Raw genomic sequence first — 16,469 nt, 5'->3', positions numbered from 1 at the left:
CCCTTGAGATCTTTGGTGCTCCCCCTAAGGGGGGCCCGGAACCCAGGTTGGGAACCACTGACTTATGTCACCTATATCACAGACGACCGCCTAACATCGTCCGAGCTTGTTTGACATGTGGTTATCACACAAAGATGACACAATGAAAGCTCTATAATATTTCTGTAAAGAGTATGTTGATAAAAATGAAAATACGTAGTTTTCTTACAGGTAGAGGATGCTACCTAATTATATGAAAAGAAAATATTCTATTTCTTCTGGGTATAAATAAATCTGTAGTTCTTTTAAGACACTCGACAGCAACACCTAGATGTTGTCAGTTCCCTATGAGAATGCTAGAAAAAAGTAGGGTATTTAACTTGAATAAAGTAATATTTTTGTCCCTCGTCTTCTTTTTTTTTTAACAGGAACAGTTTGGAGATGGCGTTGACTCGACCAATCACAGTGCTAGATAATGAGAGGTTTACAGTGCAGTCGGTTATCGCCAAGCGAGTTTGTCCAGTTGTTCTGGTGAGCAATTAACATTTAGTTTCTAAATAGTCTCTGCAATGTATTTGGAATCACGTTTTCTCTACTTAAAACGACCCAGATATAATGTGTGCCACCTTTGCCTCACTGGTATCTTGATGATTTCTCCCTTTAGGTGGCATTCCTGCTAGTGAACACTGTCCGCTATTTTTGTGATGCACCCAGCCTCACCCCCCCCTGCTTCAATTTCTTTCAACTTCAGGTACAATCATTCAAAACTATGAATATGTATCTAACAAAGACTGGAGTGTCTACGGTATTTTGCCATCACTCTTCTTGGTTTACATTAGGGATGTCACGAGAACCGATACTTCGGTGCCAAGTCGATGCCAAAATTCTTTCTTTAAATCATACTTTTTATTGTTTCCTTAAGAAAAGAAGACTACAACAACCTAAACCACAACAAATAAAATAAAGTGTACATATAACAGATAGTAACTGTAAATTGAAAAACAAATTATTCAAAAACAATGTATGAGAGAATTTTTTTAAATAATAATAATAAAACAAAAAATATAAATAAGAATTATATAAAAAAAAAAGTATAATGAATTAAGCTTATGAATAAAAATTAAGGAATAAATACTAATGATAAATAAATATAAATGAATATAAATTAATTAAATAAATTTGATGGTGAATTGGTGGATGAATTTCTGGACAGCTGATGTTTGAATTATAGTTATATATAATAATAATCATAAGTCTTATATATTTTTTATTATTTTTATTATTATATCAATATTTTTTATTAACTTTGCCATTTTATGTTGATAATAACATTTTTTAAAGCAATGCGGTTGAAAAGAGATCACGTATGAAATGGAGATGACTGGACAGAGGTGTAAGTGTGTGACCTTGTGTTTGCAGTTGATGGGTGTTCTGCCCATCTTGCCCCTGCTCTTCCCCGTCATGTGGGTGCTGTTGAATGCCTTCGGAGAGGCCAGGGTCCTCGCTGAGTTCAGCCGCGCATCACCAGCTGGTCTGGTGAGACACACGCACACACACAATTAGGAGTTATACATCTGTGATGTGCATAGGCAGAAAAGACAGCTTTAGTTACGAACATGGAGGATTGTATTCTGTGTTTTAACTTAACATCTACAGACACACACACACACACACACACACACACACACACTGTAGGGTTAGACTGATGTCTTGGTTTGATTTTACAAGGTCAATACCAACAGTAGAGCACTCCCACCTGTGATATATGCTACTAAACAGTGTGATAATGAATTGCATATTAAACATGAGTTTTGGACAGTACCACATTTGGCTCTGTATTCTTGGTTTTTTTTTTTAAACAGTGTTTACATCCATATTTGGTGAACAATGCTGGACCTTTTTTAGTATACTGTTCCAACAAGCAAGCGACCAAAACGTTTGTAGGAGCAAAGCTGACAACTACCTGCTCAATGAGGAGAATGTTTCAGTGCTTACACAGCCCAACACAAATTAAATGTAAATGTAAAAGCAATTAGAAACATACACAGTGTTTCTCACACATAAACTTTACTTGGGAGGGCCGCCCATATCTTAGTGGCCGCCTAAGTATATTTGACCTCCCATTTTAGCATTTTTCATTTTTATCAGCAGCTGGTTACTGTTGTCTGAGCCCAATTGCAACATTTAGCCGACGCAAAATTGATGCAACACAACAGATAAACATCAGCCACTGCCATTGATACAGATACAGATAGCTTTATTTATCCCCGAAGAGCCCTGTACTGCAGGTCATGTATTAAATGGGCTATAATTCCTACACTGTTCAGTCAATGTGGATGTGAGCACTGTCTACAGCCCTGACACACCAAAGTAACACCAAAGCCAGAGCATCTTTGGGATGTCGTTAAGTGTCGGTGGCCAACCATTGCCGTATTTTTTACAGTGTTTTTGTGCTAATTTTCCTATTTGTTGTGTTTAAATGTTTACTGACTTCCCTTTACACTGTTTCAGAGTTTTTTTCCATGCTGGCTATTGGCACCTTCCATTCAGGAGTAGTGATAGAAACCCATATTAGTCTAACCCTAACACACTCGCACGCACACAGAGGACACAGGGCGAAGGCCTCCCTCTGTGTTTTAACTAGACTCTTCTCTTGCCCCAGCTTGCTAAATTCTCTGAGGACACTCTAAGCAGCTACACCGAAGTGGTTTCCTCCCAGGTATAACCTTTCTCGCTGTCTCGCTCTCCTCTCCTCCACTCGCTTGGCTCCCAACTCCACCTGAACCCGCCTGTCTTCACTCGCTTGCTGTCCTCGCCCCTTTGCAACTCCCCTCTCTGGATCCCCCGTACACAGCCCTCGCTACCCTTCCACCTCCACTTCCACCCCCTCAATCGCCATCACATCTTTGATTTCTTCACCATGGAAGTCTTCATGGACATCTTCTGATCAGACTCTGATTCTCCATGTGTTCACTACCTTATTTTTTTCTGCTTTCTGTTTTTCATTCATCTCGCACAACATGTTATTTTCTCTCATTTGACTCTTTGGTTTTTTGGTCGCATCTTCATGTGTGGATTATCAGTCAGCACGTCTTGACCGAGCACCTCTGGATGTAAGTTTACGCTCAGATGCCTCCAGTCACCTTTGACATGTTATCTCAACAGTCAATCCTGTCTCTTTTAAGATCATTTTTCTCACTTCACGGATACAACTTCTATTTCCACGCCCTCTCACAGTCCCTGACCAATCATTGTCTTCCATTGTTGCCGGGCGCAGTGCTCAAAGGAAAACGAACAAATCAGTAGATTACCACCGATCTGTCTTTCTGAAACCATTAGTGTTTTGTCTCTGGCTTCAAATGAATGCATAGCAAGTGTTAGATATAGGGAAGAGATGATCTGAGAGGGACTTTCACTTGAATCTGTGCCTGATCTTCCACCTCTGCTTGTCTGCCTGCACTGCATGACTGGAAATCAGCCCCAATATGGCCCCATGCTGGTAATTCTCCAGGGTTTCCTCTCCTTGTGTCCCTTCCTTATCTCCTTTGGACTTACAAGGAAAATGTTTTTGACTTGGTCACAGCATCAAATGCTGATTTGAAATCTGTATTTGGCAGAACAATTTGTAATAGGACTGGACTGAGCCAGTCACATCCAGCATGCTCCTTATTGGTGCCTTTTGCAGTACTCTACTGATGCTAGTAGTGTGCAACATTTTTCACCACTGTCTGGCCGGTTAGTTTACCTTAGTTATTTGAAACATCATTTCCAGTCACTTCAAGTGAATCACAAAGTCGAATGTTGAGGATTGTGGTATTGTGATTTACATTGATGATTTTAGCTGGTTAAAAGAAAAAAATGTATTGACCTCATGTATGTACATTAGGGATGTAACTGAATTTTTCTATGCCTCCGCGACGGCCGTGGCCGAAGGCATTATGTTTTCGGGTTGTCTGTCAGTCCGTCCGTCCGTCCCATTTTTGTGAACGTGATATTTCTGGAACGCCTGGAGGGTATTTCACCTGTCAAAATCAAAAATAAATAAATGACTTGATATATATATATATATATATATATATATATATAAATGTCATTAAATGTAGTAAAAATAATCTTAAAAATAGATTTAGTTATTGATTAATTGATAAAATGTGACATAAATAGATATTTCTGTTTTAATTTGCTTCTTTAGCTATTTATCTTTATATTAATTCCCTTATTTATTTACTTTTCTGTTTAATTTTCCTTTTTATTTATTTATTCTTTATTTATTTATTTTTAAATTTATTTATTTATTTATTCACGATTTTCCTTTTGGACTCAAGGATGGATTGATTTAGATTTTGTAATTTATTTTTAATTACATTTCTTTTGTCATTTTTATCCCGACAGAAGTACATGAGACAGATAATCTGTGAAAAATAGTATTTGTCTCATGTAGTACTGTCAGGATATAGTGACAGTTTGAGCAAATATGATAGAAAATATATATATATTTTTATAAAAGTCACCAACTACTGCTTTAAGGGACAGCGGTATATCCAACGTCCGTCCAGGATAAATATTAATAAATCAACTTCAGATCTTGTCTTACAGTCATCAGATTCAGACATTTTTCACTATCAGAGTAACCAAAGTGATTGTTGTCTGTGTATCCATGTTTACTGTGCAAACAGGAACTGTTTGATAGAGATAGTAGCTTTGTGTTACACCCCTAATGTACATGTTTCCTCGGCCAGAGAGATGCAAAGTTCATTTTGGATGCTGCCTGATAAAGAGAGGAGGCAAGGAAGGGCAAGTCGTGATTGCTTTCAGTTTGTCCCTTGCGTGGATTCCATCCAAAATAATCCAAATCTGCATGGATGTGTTTTTGGACCACTCACTAAATGCTACATCTTGCACTAGGCTTCACCTCCTCGCCTTGTGCCACTAGCATCGTAGTATAGATTCTTTGTCCTTTGTTTTTCTTTGCAATCAATCACAGAGCTGATTAAAGCTTATCTGTTTTGATAGCTGCTTTTGGACTTTTAGGCTGAGCTATTAACTCAATTTGCTTCTTTCTTGCTAGTTGTTTAAATTGTTTATTTTAATAACTGAATCACTATATTCTATTTCACTCATATACTCTTTGAAATTAATTGTAATAACTTGTATGTATTGACATGTTTCCATTCTCTAGTATGAAGTTGAAAGAAGTTCTCTAACTTAATTTATGTGTGTGTGTGTGTGGGTGTGTGTGTGTGTGCAGGAGTTGCTGCGTTGTGTGTGGAGACACTTTGTTGGCGTCCTGAAGGGGGAGTCTCAGACACTCTGTTATACTTCCAGCCTTTTACACACTCTGGGATCCGTCACTGTGAGTATTATGGGGGAGATCAGGGGAAGATATTGATGTTTTGTATTGTAGTTTTGAATTGGGATTATTTCCTGTAACTTAAGCGTAAATTAATACTCTTAATATCACTGCCCCATTTAGAGCATGATAGATCTGACTATAACTCCATGTGTGTATTCCGTTAAATGAATGTGCTGCTTAGGTGTCTTATTATGGCGTGAATGACAATATTTTAGATATATATAATAAGAACGTAATTCAAAGCGGTAAGTGGGCTCAATTTCATATCTTATGTAGGGCTTTATCAAATAGTTTGAATCTTCATTCATGACGTTAAAAATAAATTACTTGGGCTGTCAAAGTTAACGCGATAATAACGCGTTGATGCAAATTCGTTTTAACGTCACTAATTTCTTTAACGCAACTCGCGATATTTAAATTGTAGTGGGCTCAGTTTTATATCTAGAATGAAGATACTGGTATCATATGAAACTATAAAAAACCTAAGGAATCCATTGGTACCAACCATGTCATACTAGTTTGTTGGGAAGGAGGTTAAATAAAGCTCCACATTTATGCTAAATTTTGGCGAGGAAAAGCTGGCAAAGCCATTTTCAAAGTGGTCCCTTGACCTCTGAACGCAACTTCTGATTTTTAAGTTGTAGCGTCAAAATTTGATTTGCTCATGTACAGTATAACTAAAATCATATTAACACACTTGGATAATATTTAGAAATGTCTGTGTATGAAACTATTTAAAAAGATATATTGTATGTCTTTGCTACTTAGTAGCAAAGTCTTCAAAATATTCAGCTTCAATCCATAATTGTTGCCGTTTAGCCTTTCAGACACAGCATTTTCACTGCGGTCAAAAACCTATTTGCTCTTCCGCTTAACCCAAAACAAACAAACAAAGAGAGGCACATACTTGCATTAACGGGGCGGTCTTGCATCAATCTAACAACACCTTAAATTACATTTATTTAACCACAATAAGAAAACATCTATTTCGGCTCTAACACTAATAGTAAATTAGTTAAGTGGTTACAAAAAAAGAGACCATATCATGTCGCGTTATATTCATTAAAGAAAGTTGATTTAATAAAAAAAGAACACTGAATCACTTCATCTAAATTGAGGATTTTGTTCATACAAGTAGGGGGGCTTAAAGGGAAATAGGTTGGGAACCACTGTGTTCGATAAAGGGCTGCACACGTCCAACTCTTCAGCAAGCTAACCATCTCCTTTTTACTGAGTCCTGCTGTTAACTGCTGTGCCTTGTGTGGAAAACTACTCCCAGCGTGCAGCATGAAATCAGATGGAGGTTGTAATTATTTCTGACTGCAAACAATGTTTGTCTGGCTGCATAGGAGACAAATACAGCAGCTGCTCCTCTGCTGTATTTCTGACAAAGCAGCTGCTCAACGACAAAAGACAAACAGTTAATATACCTACATCTCTATGTACTTAGGGGACTATTTTTTGTGTGTACGTTGTAAACGGTTTGTGTGTATGTAGGTGCTGTGTACTGTGGACAAGCAGGGCATCCTGTCGTGGCCTAACCCCAGTCCAGAGACTGTGCTGTTCTTCAGTGGACGAGTGGAGCCGCCTCACAACAGCCAGGATGATCTCAGAGACGACCTGTCTGTCAGCTCCTACTGCCGAATGGAGACGGATGATGACCGCGATGAGGTGTGTGTGTGTGTGTATTCTCAGGCAGCTTTTAGCCTCACTGGCAGTCTGACAGTTGGAATTGTTAATTAAGTTTGAAAAAGAGCAAGTTGTACAGTATTAGGGTGGGGAAAAAAAATCGATTCACCTATGTATCGCAACTTTTTTATGATTTTTGAAATTAATTTTTTAATGCCAGAATCAATATATTGGTTTCATTTGAGTCAATGTGGAGGTAGAAGGAAGTTAATACAATACTTGTAGAATCACAATACTTAAAAATCGCAATACATATTGAATCTGCACCCAAGTATCGTGATCGTAACGAATCGGGAGATAGGTGAATCGTCCCGGCCCTATATGGTATGTGGTGAGGAATTCCTCACCTGATAATGCACAGTGTTGCATCCATCCCTGACTAGTTGTGACTGCTGTACAGGCCCAGGAGGCGGAGGCTCTGCTCTGTCTACCAGCAGAGTCCTCAGTCCAGCTTGGGGAGGGGCCCGAGCCCAGCGAGACGTCACATGACACCGCCCGCTCGACCGACACATTCCGGCTGCGGCGCGCCTGCCAGCCTGCACACACTCGCACCAAACACCACTCTGGATCCAACGTGAGCTTCAGCCATGACACTGAGGGAGGCGAGGATGGCCAGGCCCAGGTAAAAACACTGGAACTGAAACTATCTCAAGTGCATGAAATACTTATGAAAGAAGGGATACTTGACTTCACGATGTATGCTGTGTTGTGACGTTCCTCTCATCATTCCTGTCCCGTACGTCTCCAGGACTATGGGATGGGCTGCCCGGAGGCGGAGGCCGACGACTTTGTGTGCGACTACCACCTGGAGATGCTGAGCCTGTCGCAGGACCAGCAGAACCCGGCCAGCATCCAGTTCGACGACCTCTCCTGGCAGTGCCACCTGCCGTCCCTCAAGCCGCTGGGCCTCAACATCATGCTGAACCTGTGCAACGCCAACGTCACCCAGCAGCTCTGCCGCTTCTCCGACCACCTGTCCAACATGGCGCTGCAGGAGAGCCACGGCACCGTGCTGCCCGTCTACGTCCCCTGGGGGCTCTGCGAGCTCTCCAGGCTCATAGGTGAGCACAGAATGATAGTGGAAGCTTTTTATACCATGGCCTGGTTTGGGTCATATGAGGACGCAGCAATCAGACCGATCTTACTCTTGAAGTTTTCTTCAGAGGGAATATCTGATCTGATGTTCCTCCCACGCAGCATGAATTATGGATTAAGTTTTATCCGAGAAGAAAGTCCTATCCCGAGAGTAAATTTCTGAGCACTATGAGCAAAGATCTACCCCTCACTTGGCTTTAAAGATAAAGTAAGGCCACAAGTTGTTGCTATTTTTGCATTATTGTACTGGAATGTCAAGTCAATTTTAGTTATATAGCGTCAAATCATAACAGAAGTTATTGCAAGACACTCCTCATATAGAGCAGGTCTAGACCATACTCTTAACTTACACTTCTCTGGTCAAAAAAATAATAAATGAAAGGACTTTCCTTGATGTAAAACCTGTTTACTCGTCGAACACAGAATATGTTTACATGCACAAAATATTCAGTTTTATTTAGAGCTGTCAATCGATAAAAATATTTAATCACGATTAATCACAAATTAATCACACTTTTTTTATCTGTTCAAAATGTACCTTAAAGGGAGATTTTTCAATTATTTAATACTCTTATCAACATGGGAGTGGACAAATATGCTGCTTTATGCAAATGTTTGTATATATTTATTATTGGAAATCAATTAACAACACAGAACAATGACAAATATTGTCCAGAAACCCTCACAGGTTTCTAGTTTCATATGATACCAGTATCTTCACTGTAGCTTTAAAACTGACCCCGCTACAACCTAAAAATCACAAGTTGCGTTAATGCGTTAAAGAAATGAATGGCGTTAAAATGAATTTGCGTTAATGCTAGTTAAGTTTTCAGTACTACATTACATTACTTGTTAAAATCTATTACACAACAAACCTTGTCTTTTCTGTGTGTTTTTGTGTGTGTGTGTGTGTATCAGGATTCACTCCTGGTGCGAGGGAGCTGTTTAAACAGGAGAACCACTTGGCACTGTACCAACTGCCAACAGGAGAGAAGACGAAGGAGTTCCCGTCCCGTCGCCTTCATTACTTCATCAAACGCCAGCCTCCCATCTCCCACCTTATCTCCCTGTTTGTACGAGACTCTTCCTCCAGTGAGTCCACACACACTTCAGTCTACCCATGACATTCTGTCCCACTGGTCTGTTTCGTTTTGTTTTACAGTTTTTAATGAAATAATAAGAGCTAACGTTCCTTTTAAGTTACTTCAAGGAACTTTTAGCTGGTTAAGAAACAATCTCATTGTGATGCTGATGCTTCTACATGACCAACATAAGTAAACGAGAAGCGAGAAAATTGGCTATTTCTATGTAGTTATATGCCTGTCATCGGGTCCAATTCCCCCTGACATCAGACGAAGCAATTTATGGCACACAGGCTCACCAGACTCTCCTTCAGCTCAGACTCCAGCGGGGCCTCCGGCAGCAACCAGCCCTTCATTGTTTTAATGTTAATGTTCTTCTCTCTGTCATGACCTCTGACCTTTCTGTTGCAGATAACGTCCAAATGCTGTCGCATGGCTCGGCCGACCTCATCCTGGAGGCCTGCACTGACTTCTGGGATGGAACTGACATCTATCCCCTCTCAGGCTCAGACAGGTAACGTATCTCTCAAACTGATCATCTTCATTTGGCTCTACATCTCCAGTCAAACATAAAGTATCACATAATTCATTACAAGCACATATCATCCATATTTATAGCAGTCTTTCTCTTTTTTTTACTTTCACCCGTCCCCTCTCCTGTTACAGAAAGAAGGTTCTGGACTTCTACCAGCGTGCGTGTCTGTCAGGCTACTGCTCAGCATTCGCCTACAAACCCATGCAGGTATCCTTGTCCAGCCAGCTGAATGGGAAGTGTGTGGAGTTGGCCTCCGGTCCCTGCCTCTTCTCCGGAGTGGAGCTGCCCTCCACCACCCCCATCAAACACACCTCCTGCAGGAACAGCTGGAGCTCCGACGGTACGACTCACAGAGGGGACGTATAGTTAAATTAGTGATGCAACTTTTTCTCATTTTCCTCTCTCTTTCCCCTTCATGTCATACAGAGGGTATAGGTGAGGGAGTGGAGCGCGAGGACTGTGTTCAGGCCCTGAGTGGGCAGATCTTCATGGGTATGGTATCGTCTCAGTTCCAGGCGAGGCTGGACACAGTCCGGCTCATCGATGCCCTGGTCACCGCTTGTATCCGGTTTGTTTACTTTTCCATGGAGGACGAGCTCCGCAGCAAGGTGAACACACATCATATGAACATTCTGTCGTATCTGGTTGGATAGTTTGGCCAAAATGATCTGAAATGGGCCCCTTAATTTAATTTCTCGTGTAAAAAATGCTAAAATCCCATCCTTAAGGAAGAACATACATTACAGTTTAGAAAAAAAATGAGAGTGAGAAACTTACATTATCTAAGAACCTCTCAGACGTAGTGTAAAAATCCTCGGTAGCACATATTAAGACAAATAAAGAAATATATAATATCTGCATGAAGAGAATGTTCAAAAAATATAAGATATATGTGTTGGAAAATCTATATAAAATTCACAAGCAGTATACTGCACATTAGAAAAAGGGTGAGTTCTGTGGCTACTTTTGTGTCTGTGCAGGTTTTTGCAGAGAAGATGGGTTTAGAGACAGGCTGGAACTGTCACGTCTCCTTGACTCCCAACGGAGACAGTCCCTGTGATGGAGCTCCAAACAGCCCTGGTCACGGTTCCCTTCATGAAGACCTGAACCAAGGTACCAAAACAAACTCAGGTTAAAGGGGAAAATAATTTGGCTCCTTCTATGTGGATGACCAATCAGTGATGATGGTAAATGTAGTCCATTGACACAACAAATTCCTCAGCTCTCTGTCTCTCAACTTTGCCCTGTGTGTTAGTAAATAGCCTACAACTCCATTAAATTCTGTTGATGTCATGCTACTAGCACTACTAGCTACTGGCCGATAGCCGGTTGTTTGGGAACAGAGACGTTAATACATCCACCATGGTACAGGCTTACAGCATACAGCCCATGGATGTATTATAAGATAATAAAAGTGATGAATTACAGCCAATACATCCATTATTACAGCCACATACAGCTAGCAGGAAGCTGGCAGAACTGGATATGTCGTATGAGCGCGCAGGGCGGTGCAGTCCCATGGGTCTGATGCACGTTCCTTATGCTGAGGAAAATAACTCTGGATTCAGCTGTTAGTTCATTTTACTACTTTAAGTTCATAATGATTTAAATGAGGGATATTTAAGTGTTCGTATTGGGAAGTTGATTTACCTCAAAACAAATAATCCTCTGATTTACAGACATCTTTTTATACATTCATGGCCATTTGGTGGCAGCGATGTTGTCAAACAAAACCCTGGAGTTTTGTCTCTTTGCTAGAAATGATCTGAATTCCGTATTGAGCACATTTAATCAGTATGTTCCTCAAACTCAGTTGGTTATCAAATACATGTTCCTTAAATCCAGCCTCAGCGAGTGAACTGTGTGAAAGCTAGTTCTGCAATTGTGATAGTGTCTCAAACTTTAGCCTGCTCTCTTCACATGTGTCACAGATTCTCGGGACGAAGCAGAAGGTCCACTGCTGCCGGAGGACTGTGACCTGGCCAGTTTCCAGCCCACAGACAGTGATGTGCCCAGCTTTCTGGAGGACTGCAACAGGGTAACACTACCTTTATTAAAACTATTATATATACTATTACGTACAATAGAGAAAGTATTTACCTATGTACAGCGTTTTTTTTTTTTTTTGCGATTTTGAAATAGATTTTTTAATGGCAGAATCAATTTATATGCTTCATTTGAGTCTATGTAGAGTTTGAAGGAAGTTAGCGCATTTATTGTTGTAGTCTGAGTAACGTGGCATCACATTCGTTCCGTATCCGTCAACCAAAACAAACCGCAGCGAGTCGAAACGAGGAAGTAGAAAACGGCGGAGGATCTCTGTGGATACGACCTGCACCCTCACATGTTAAATCCAAAGTGGTAAACGCTACACATACAGTAAAGTATGGAAACACTTTGGGTTTCACACATTGACAGGAAAAGCAGAGCTAGACATCACAGCTAAAGCTGCATGCTGACTCTGTCACGGACAGGAAACGTTATCGTATTGCGGTAACGTGCCGTCAAGCCGCCCGTCACTCTCATCTCCGTGGTCAAATGGGCCGACGTTACAACTGTAGAGCACCCATATACTGACATTTATGTTAAATGCATTCAAACTGCCCCGATGGAGCTGACCATGGATGTATAAAGAGAACGGAGCTGACGGGAGAGCTAGAGACGGACTTAGCGAAGTTAACAGAAGTATACAAGTGTGACTACGTCTGGTTTTCAAAATAAGGTGTTAACAAAGGAAACTGTATATATAAAATACATGTATGGAAATAAGATTGATTGGATTATATTCACCAGAAGCAAAAACATTACATGTCCCTTATAAATTAAAAGAAAATACCACTAATTTGTGAGGGAAATGTATTAATAAATAATTCCTGACAATGACTGATATATTTGACTTGAAAATCAAACATTCTTACTGTATTAATTTAGATTTTTTCCAGTAAAAGTCCCTAGAAGTGTATGGATCAACTTTTTCCCCAGGGTCTAGTGTTAAAAAAAGTTAACAAAAATCACAATAAATTGTAATATTGAATCGCAATGCGTGTAAAATTGCAATACATATCGAATCGGCACCCAAGTATCGTGATGGTATCGAATCGGGAGATAGTTGTATCGTCCCAGCCCTAGTATCTGTTGACCCCTACAATGTTCTGTCCTTTGCTTTCTGCCCCAGCGGGAGATGATGTATTGCTATAAGTGGATTATTTATATGCACTGCTCATAATTTGTCTTCTAAAGAACTTAAATGACTGTAATTTAGTCTGAACATGTCTTTAGCCTCGTTTCCACCGCAGGAACTTTCCCCCAGAACTAAGAACCATTTGAGGAACTCGTTGCATTTCGACTGCAGGGACTGTTAAGTTACGGGGACATTTTCAGGGGCCTTTTTACCCCCCAAAAAGGCCTGGGTGGTCGGGGGGTAGTGCTTTCTGAAAGTACCGGAACTTTCGGTGTGGAGTTTGCAGGGATGACTGTCGCTCATTGATAAAACACACACACAGCGCCACCGCTTCATTCATTAACAAGGAAGTACTCCAGTATCGATTGAGGACGAGGGGACAACAGTAGACTGAAACAATCTTTTAGTTCCTTGAAAAGTAGTTCCTAGGACTAAAATTAACTTATTAGTAAAAACTAAAAAACTCTGGGTAGAAACCTGGCTTTTATTTTTAACTGTTCCTGTTGTTCTGTCCCTGCTCTGTCTCAGGCCAAGCTACCTCGTGGTATCCACCAGGTTCGTCCTCATTTGAAGAACATTGATAATGTGCCTCTTTTGGTGCCACTCTTCACTGACTGCACCCCTGACAGTGAGTCTTCTTCATGTGTTTTGTACACTAAGTCATCCTCCTTATGCCACTTTGTTTTGTCATTCAAGGTGTCCTCTTTCCCCCATTGTCTTCATTCACTCCTCAAGAGTGAGGTAGATTCTAATAAAAGGAAAAGTAATGATAGCATTGACAACCAATAAGACCTATTTCATGAAAAGAAATGCTGATCTGAATTACTGTCTCTGTCCTAGATATACTGTTTGCTTTATAGTAATGTTGAAACTGTTTGTTCTTCACAGCCATGTGTGAGATGATGAAAATCATGCAGGAGAACAGGGAGGTTACATGCTGTCTGGGAAGCTCCGCCAATTTCCGCAACAGCCGCCTGTTCCTACAGAGTGACCTCAGGTATACACACGTTGATATAGTACACCCCTTAACATTTGTTTTTAATCAGTAAATGGATGTTATTGTGATTAGGGTTTGACCAGTGTTGATTTTTATCACAAAACTTTAGAACCACTAAATTTAGATTCTTAATAACAGTGTGGGAAAGACTCTGACTCAGCATGTAGGCTATTAAAAACCCAAAGTCTCAATTAAAACTCATGATTATATTGATATTCCTGCATTTGTGAAACCCAGCTGAAAGCTATATTTTCTCAACCACCTCTAGTGGTATCCAGTGGGTTACCTCTGGGTCTAAAAAGTGAAGCAAATGTCGTAGTGCCTTAAATTTGCATTAAGCAATTGCATTTAAGAGCAGAGTAGTATCATCATGATCGGCCCATGTGTGAATTTACATCCTCCTTCCTCCACAGCATCGCTCTGGACCCTCTGTACCCCTCTCAGTGTTCGTGGGAGACGTTCGGCTATGCCACCGGAGGAGGATTTAACGACAGAGACGTCGAAGGTCTGTCTCCTCTGAGGCTCTCCGGACAGCTCAACAGTCTGGGTTGTTGCGTCACCTTCCACCAAGGAGAGAGCGTCAGCATGGTCAAGCTCATAGAGCAGGTTAGACACAACAGCACTCGCACGCTTTCATTAGTCAGAGGGAGTAATCAAATGGATTAATTAATCTGCCGTTGGGCGAATCTGTTCCAGGCACGACACACAACCTACGGCATCCGCAAGTGCTTCCTTTTCCTGCTGCAGTGTCAGCTCAGTCTGGTCGTCATCCAGGTGAGGGAGGAGACCCCAGTTGCGCTGCACTGGGCTAGAATCTTATGTCAAAATACATTCACGATATTGATCAAATAAATGATGGTGTTTCTCTGCAGTTCTTAGCCTGTCTAGCTCAACTTCCTCCTCCCATGAACACCACTGATATCCTCTGGTTGTCCTGCTTCAGCTGCCCGCTGCTAAGGTACACAACTACTGTACCTACTAGGAATGTAGAAACTAATAATACAGTGTTGTGTTGCTGTGCCGTACAGGATGTCATGCTTCTGGTCCGTTTGCGTTGTGTTGACAGTGTGTCATTTTTGGGGAAGCCACCAGACAGTTCAGTCATGACGGTTGCCACGGGGAAGAACCTAGATGCAATTCCAAGGAAGGTAAGATCGCAAATGAGTCAAATCTTTCAAATCTACTTCTGATCTGTAAGCTTTAGTTACTGGACTACTTCTGCTAAAGCCTAGAGAAACATACTATTAACCAGTGTATTAGACTGTACATATGTGATAATGGTAATGATCAATGTTTTTTGCTGTATCTCCACCTGGGGCCTTTGATAATGTATACATGCATTTTACTTCATTAGGTGTCTTGTTATGAATGCTGTGTTAATTTAACATATTCATTTTCTTCATCTACTGTACAAATTCTTATTCCTTAAAAAATTTAATTTTTATATTTCTAATTAAATGTTATTTAATGTCAGTAGGCAGAATATTTTCGGCATCATTGGGCAACAATTCCATAATAACCTTTCAGCATATTGTAATTCAAGTGTTCTGAGAGAAAACTAGACTTCTGCACCTCCTCATGGCTCTGTTTTCAGGCTTTAAAAAAATCTAGCCCGTGACGGGAGACTTTGATTCATATTTGATCAGCGCTGCCTAGTTTGACCGTTTGATTGGAGTTCGAGAGTGATTGACAGCTGCTGTTAGGAGCACCGGATGACACCGATTGCACATGATTTTTTTCAGATTACCTATCTCATGCACTACTGTCAGGATATAGTGACCGTTTTATAAAAATAACTTTTTTAATCATATTTGCTCCTTTACTATGAAATTACATTTATATAATCAAAATAACAAAAATCCCTTTTTTCCATAAGAAAATAGAAGAGAATAGAATAATAATAATAGAATAGCTTTGAATATAAAAAAAAGACATTTGGTACAGCCGTAGTGTAATATAACAATAGTGCAGTCTGAGTTGCTCATCATGTTGTCCTCTTTGACCAGACCCAGAACTACTTCCTTGGCTGTTTCCTGTTGAAGTTCGGCCTGACAGTGTGTGCCTACCTGGTAGCCTTCGGGTTCACCCTGCATCAGCTCTGCATCAGAGGCAACTCCATCTTAGCTGACAACTCCACCTTAGCTGACAACACCACCGTCAACTGCCTTTATATACCCAGGTAGGAGAAGCACTGCAGTCCCGCTGTCATTCACCCATTGTTGCATTCACAGGCTCATTTGTTGACAGTCGTCTCACGGTTCATTTCATTATGATGTCATGCTGACAATGATAGCATGGTTGTGTACAGCTCACTGTCTTTCTGTGTGTGACTGCAGCTCTTCGGACGACGCTCCTCGCTGGTTCAGTGAGCTGTCCAATGGCCTGCTGCTGACTCAGAAGGTCATGGCAGGGTTCCTTGTCTTACACACAGGTAGGAACTCACTCTAACAAATGCAGCAGCATAAATGATGGCCAAAGTCACCCGTGTTTTATCACTATTTGGGCTGTCAATCGATTAAAATATTTAATTGCAATTACTCGCACAATTTTTATCTGTT

The 16,469-nt window shown here is 40.7% G+C and overlaps 1 protein-coding gene across 6 annotated transcripts in view; it reads left to right on the top strand.

The window, feature by feature from the left end:
* The window catches only part of tmem94 (transmembrane protein 94), a 39,420-nt gene that overhangs the window by 17,183 nt on the left and 5,768 nt on the right, over nt 1–16,469 (top strand). For 2 of the 6 annotated variants that reach the window (XM_037754938.1, XM_037754937.1), the window contains 23 exons: nt 408–510; nt 644–730; nt 1,399–1,515; nt 2,642–2,698; nt 3,063–3,092; nt 5,228–5,332; nt 6,830–7,003; nt 7,422–7,643; nt 7,770–8,082; nt 9,035–9,208; nt 9,610–9,712; nt 9,865–10,073; nt 10,160–10,341; nt 10,714–10,846; nt 11,665–11,771; nt 13,443–13,542; nt 13,803–13,911; nt 14,325–14,517; nt 14,608–14,685; nt 14,784–14,869; nt 14,978–15,059; nt 15,918–16,090; nt 16,248–16,342. In XM_037754938.1, coding sequence (XP_037610866.1) covers nt 408–510; nt 644–730; nt 1,399–1,515; nt 2,642–2,698; nt 3,063–3,092; nt 5,228–5,332; nt 6,830–7,003; nt 7,422–7,643; nt 7,770–8,082; nt 9,035–9,208; nt 9,610–9,712; nt 9,865–10,073; nt 10,160–10,341; nt 10,714–10,846; nt 11,665–11,771; nt 13,443–13,542; nt 13,803–13,911; nt 14,325–14,517; nt 14,608–14,685; nt 14,784–14,869; nt 14,978–15,059; nt 15,918–16,090; nt 16,248–16,342 — 3,032 coding nt within the window. The remainder of the gene's footprint in view (nt 1–407; nt 511–643; nt 731–1,398; nt 1,516–2,641; nt 2,699–3,062; nt 3,093–5,227; nt 5,333–6,829; nt 7,004–7,421; nt 7,644–7,769; nt 8,083–9,034; nt 9,209–9,609; nt 9,713–9,864; nt 10,074–10,159; nt 10,342–10,713; nt 10,847–11,664; nt 11,772–13,442; nt 13,543–13,802; nt 13,912–14,324; nt 14,518–14,607; nt 14,686–14,783; nt 14,870–14,977; nt 15,060–15,917; nt 16,091–16,247; nt 16,343–16,469) is intronic. The other 4 variants (XM_037754940.1, XM_037754939.1, XM_037754941.1 and 1 more) reach the window with 3 other exon arrangements.

The sequence above is a fragment of the Sebastes umbrosus genome, chromosome 20, assembly GCF_015220745.1.
Source record: "Sebastes umbrosus isolate fSebUmb1 chromosome 20, fSebUmb1.pri, whole genome shotgun sequence".
Taxonomy (NCBI): domain Eukaryota; kingdom Metazoa; phylum Chordata; class Actinopteri; order Perciformes; family Sebastidae; genus Sebastes; species Sebastes umbrosus.
Note: the sequence above shows the minus strand (reverse complement) of the source record. Positions and strands in the feature narration are given on the sequence as shown.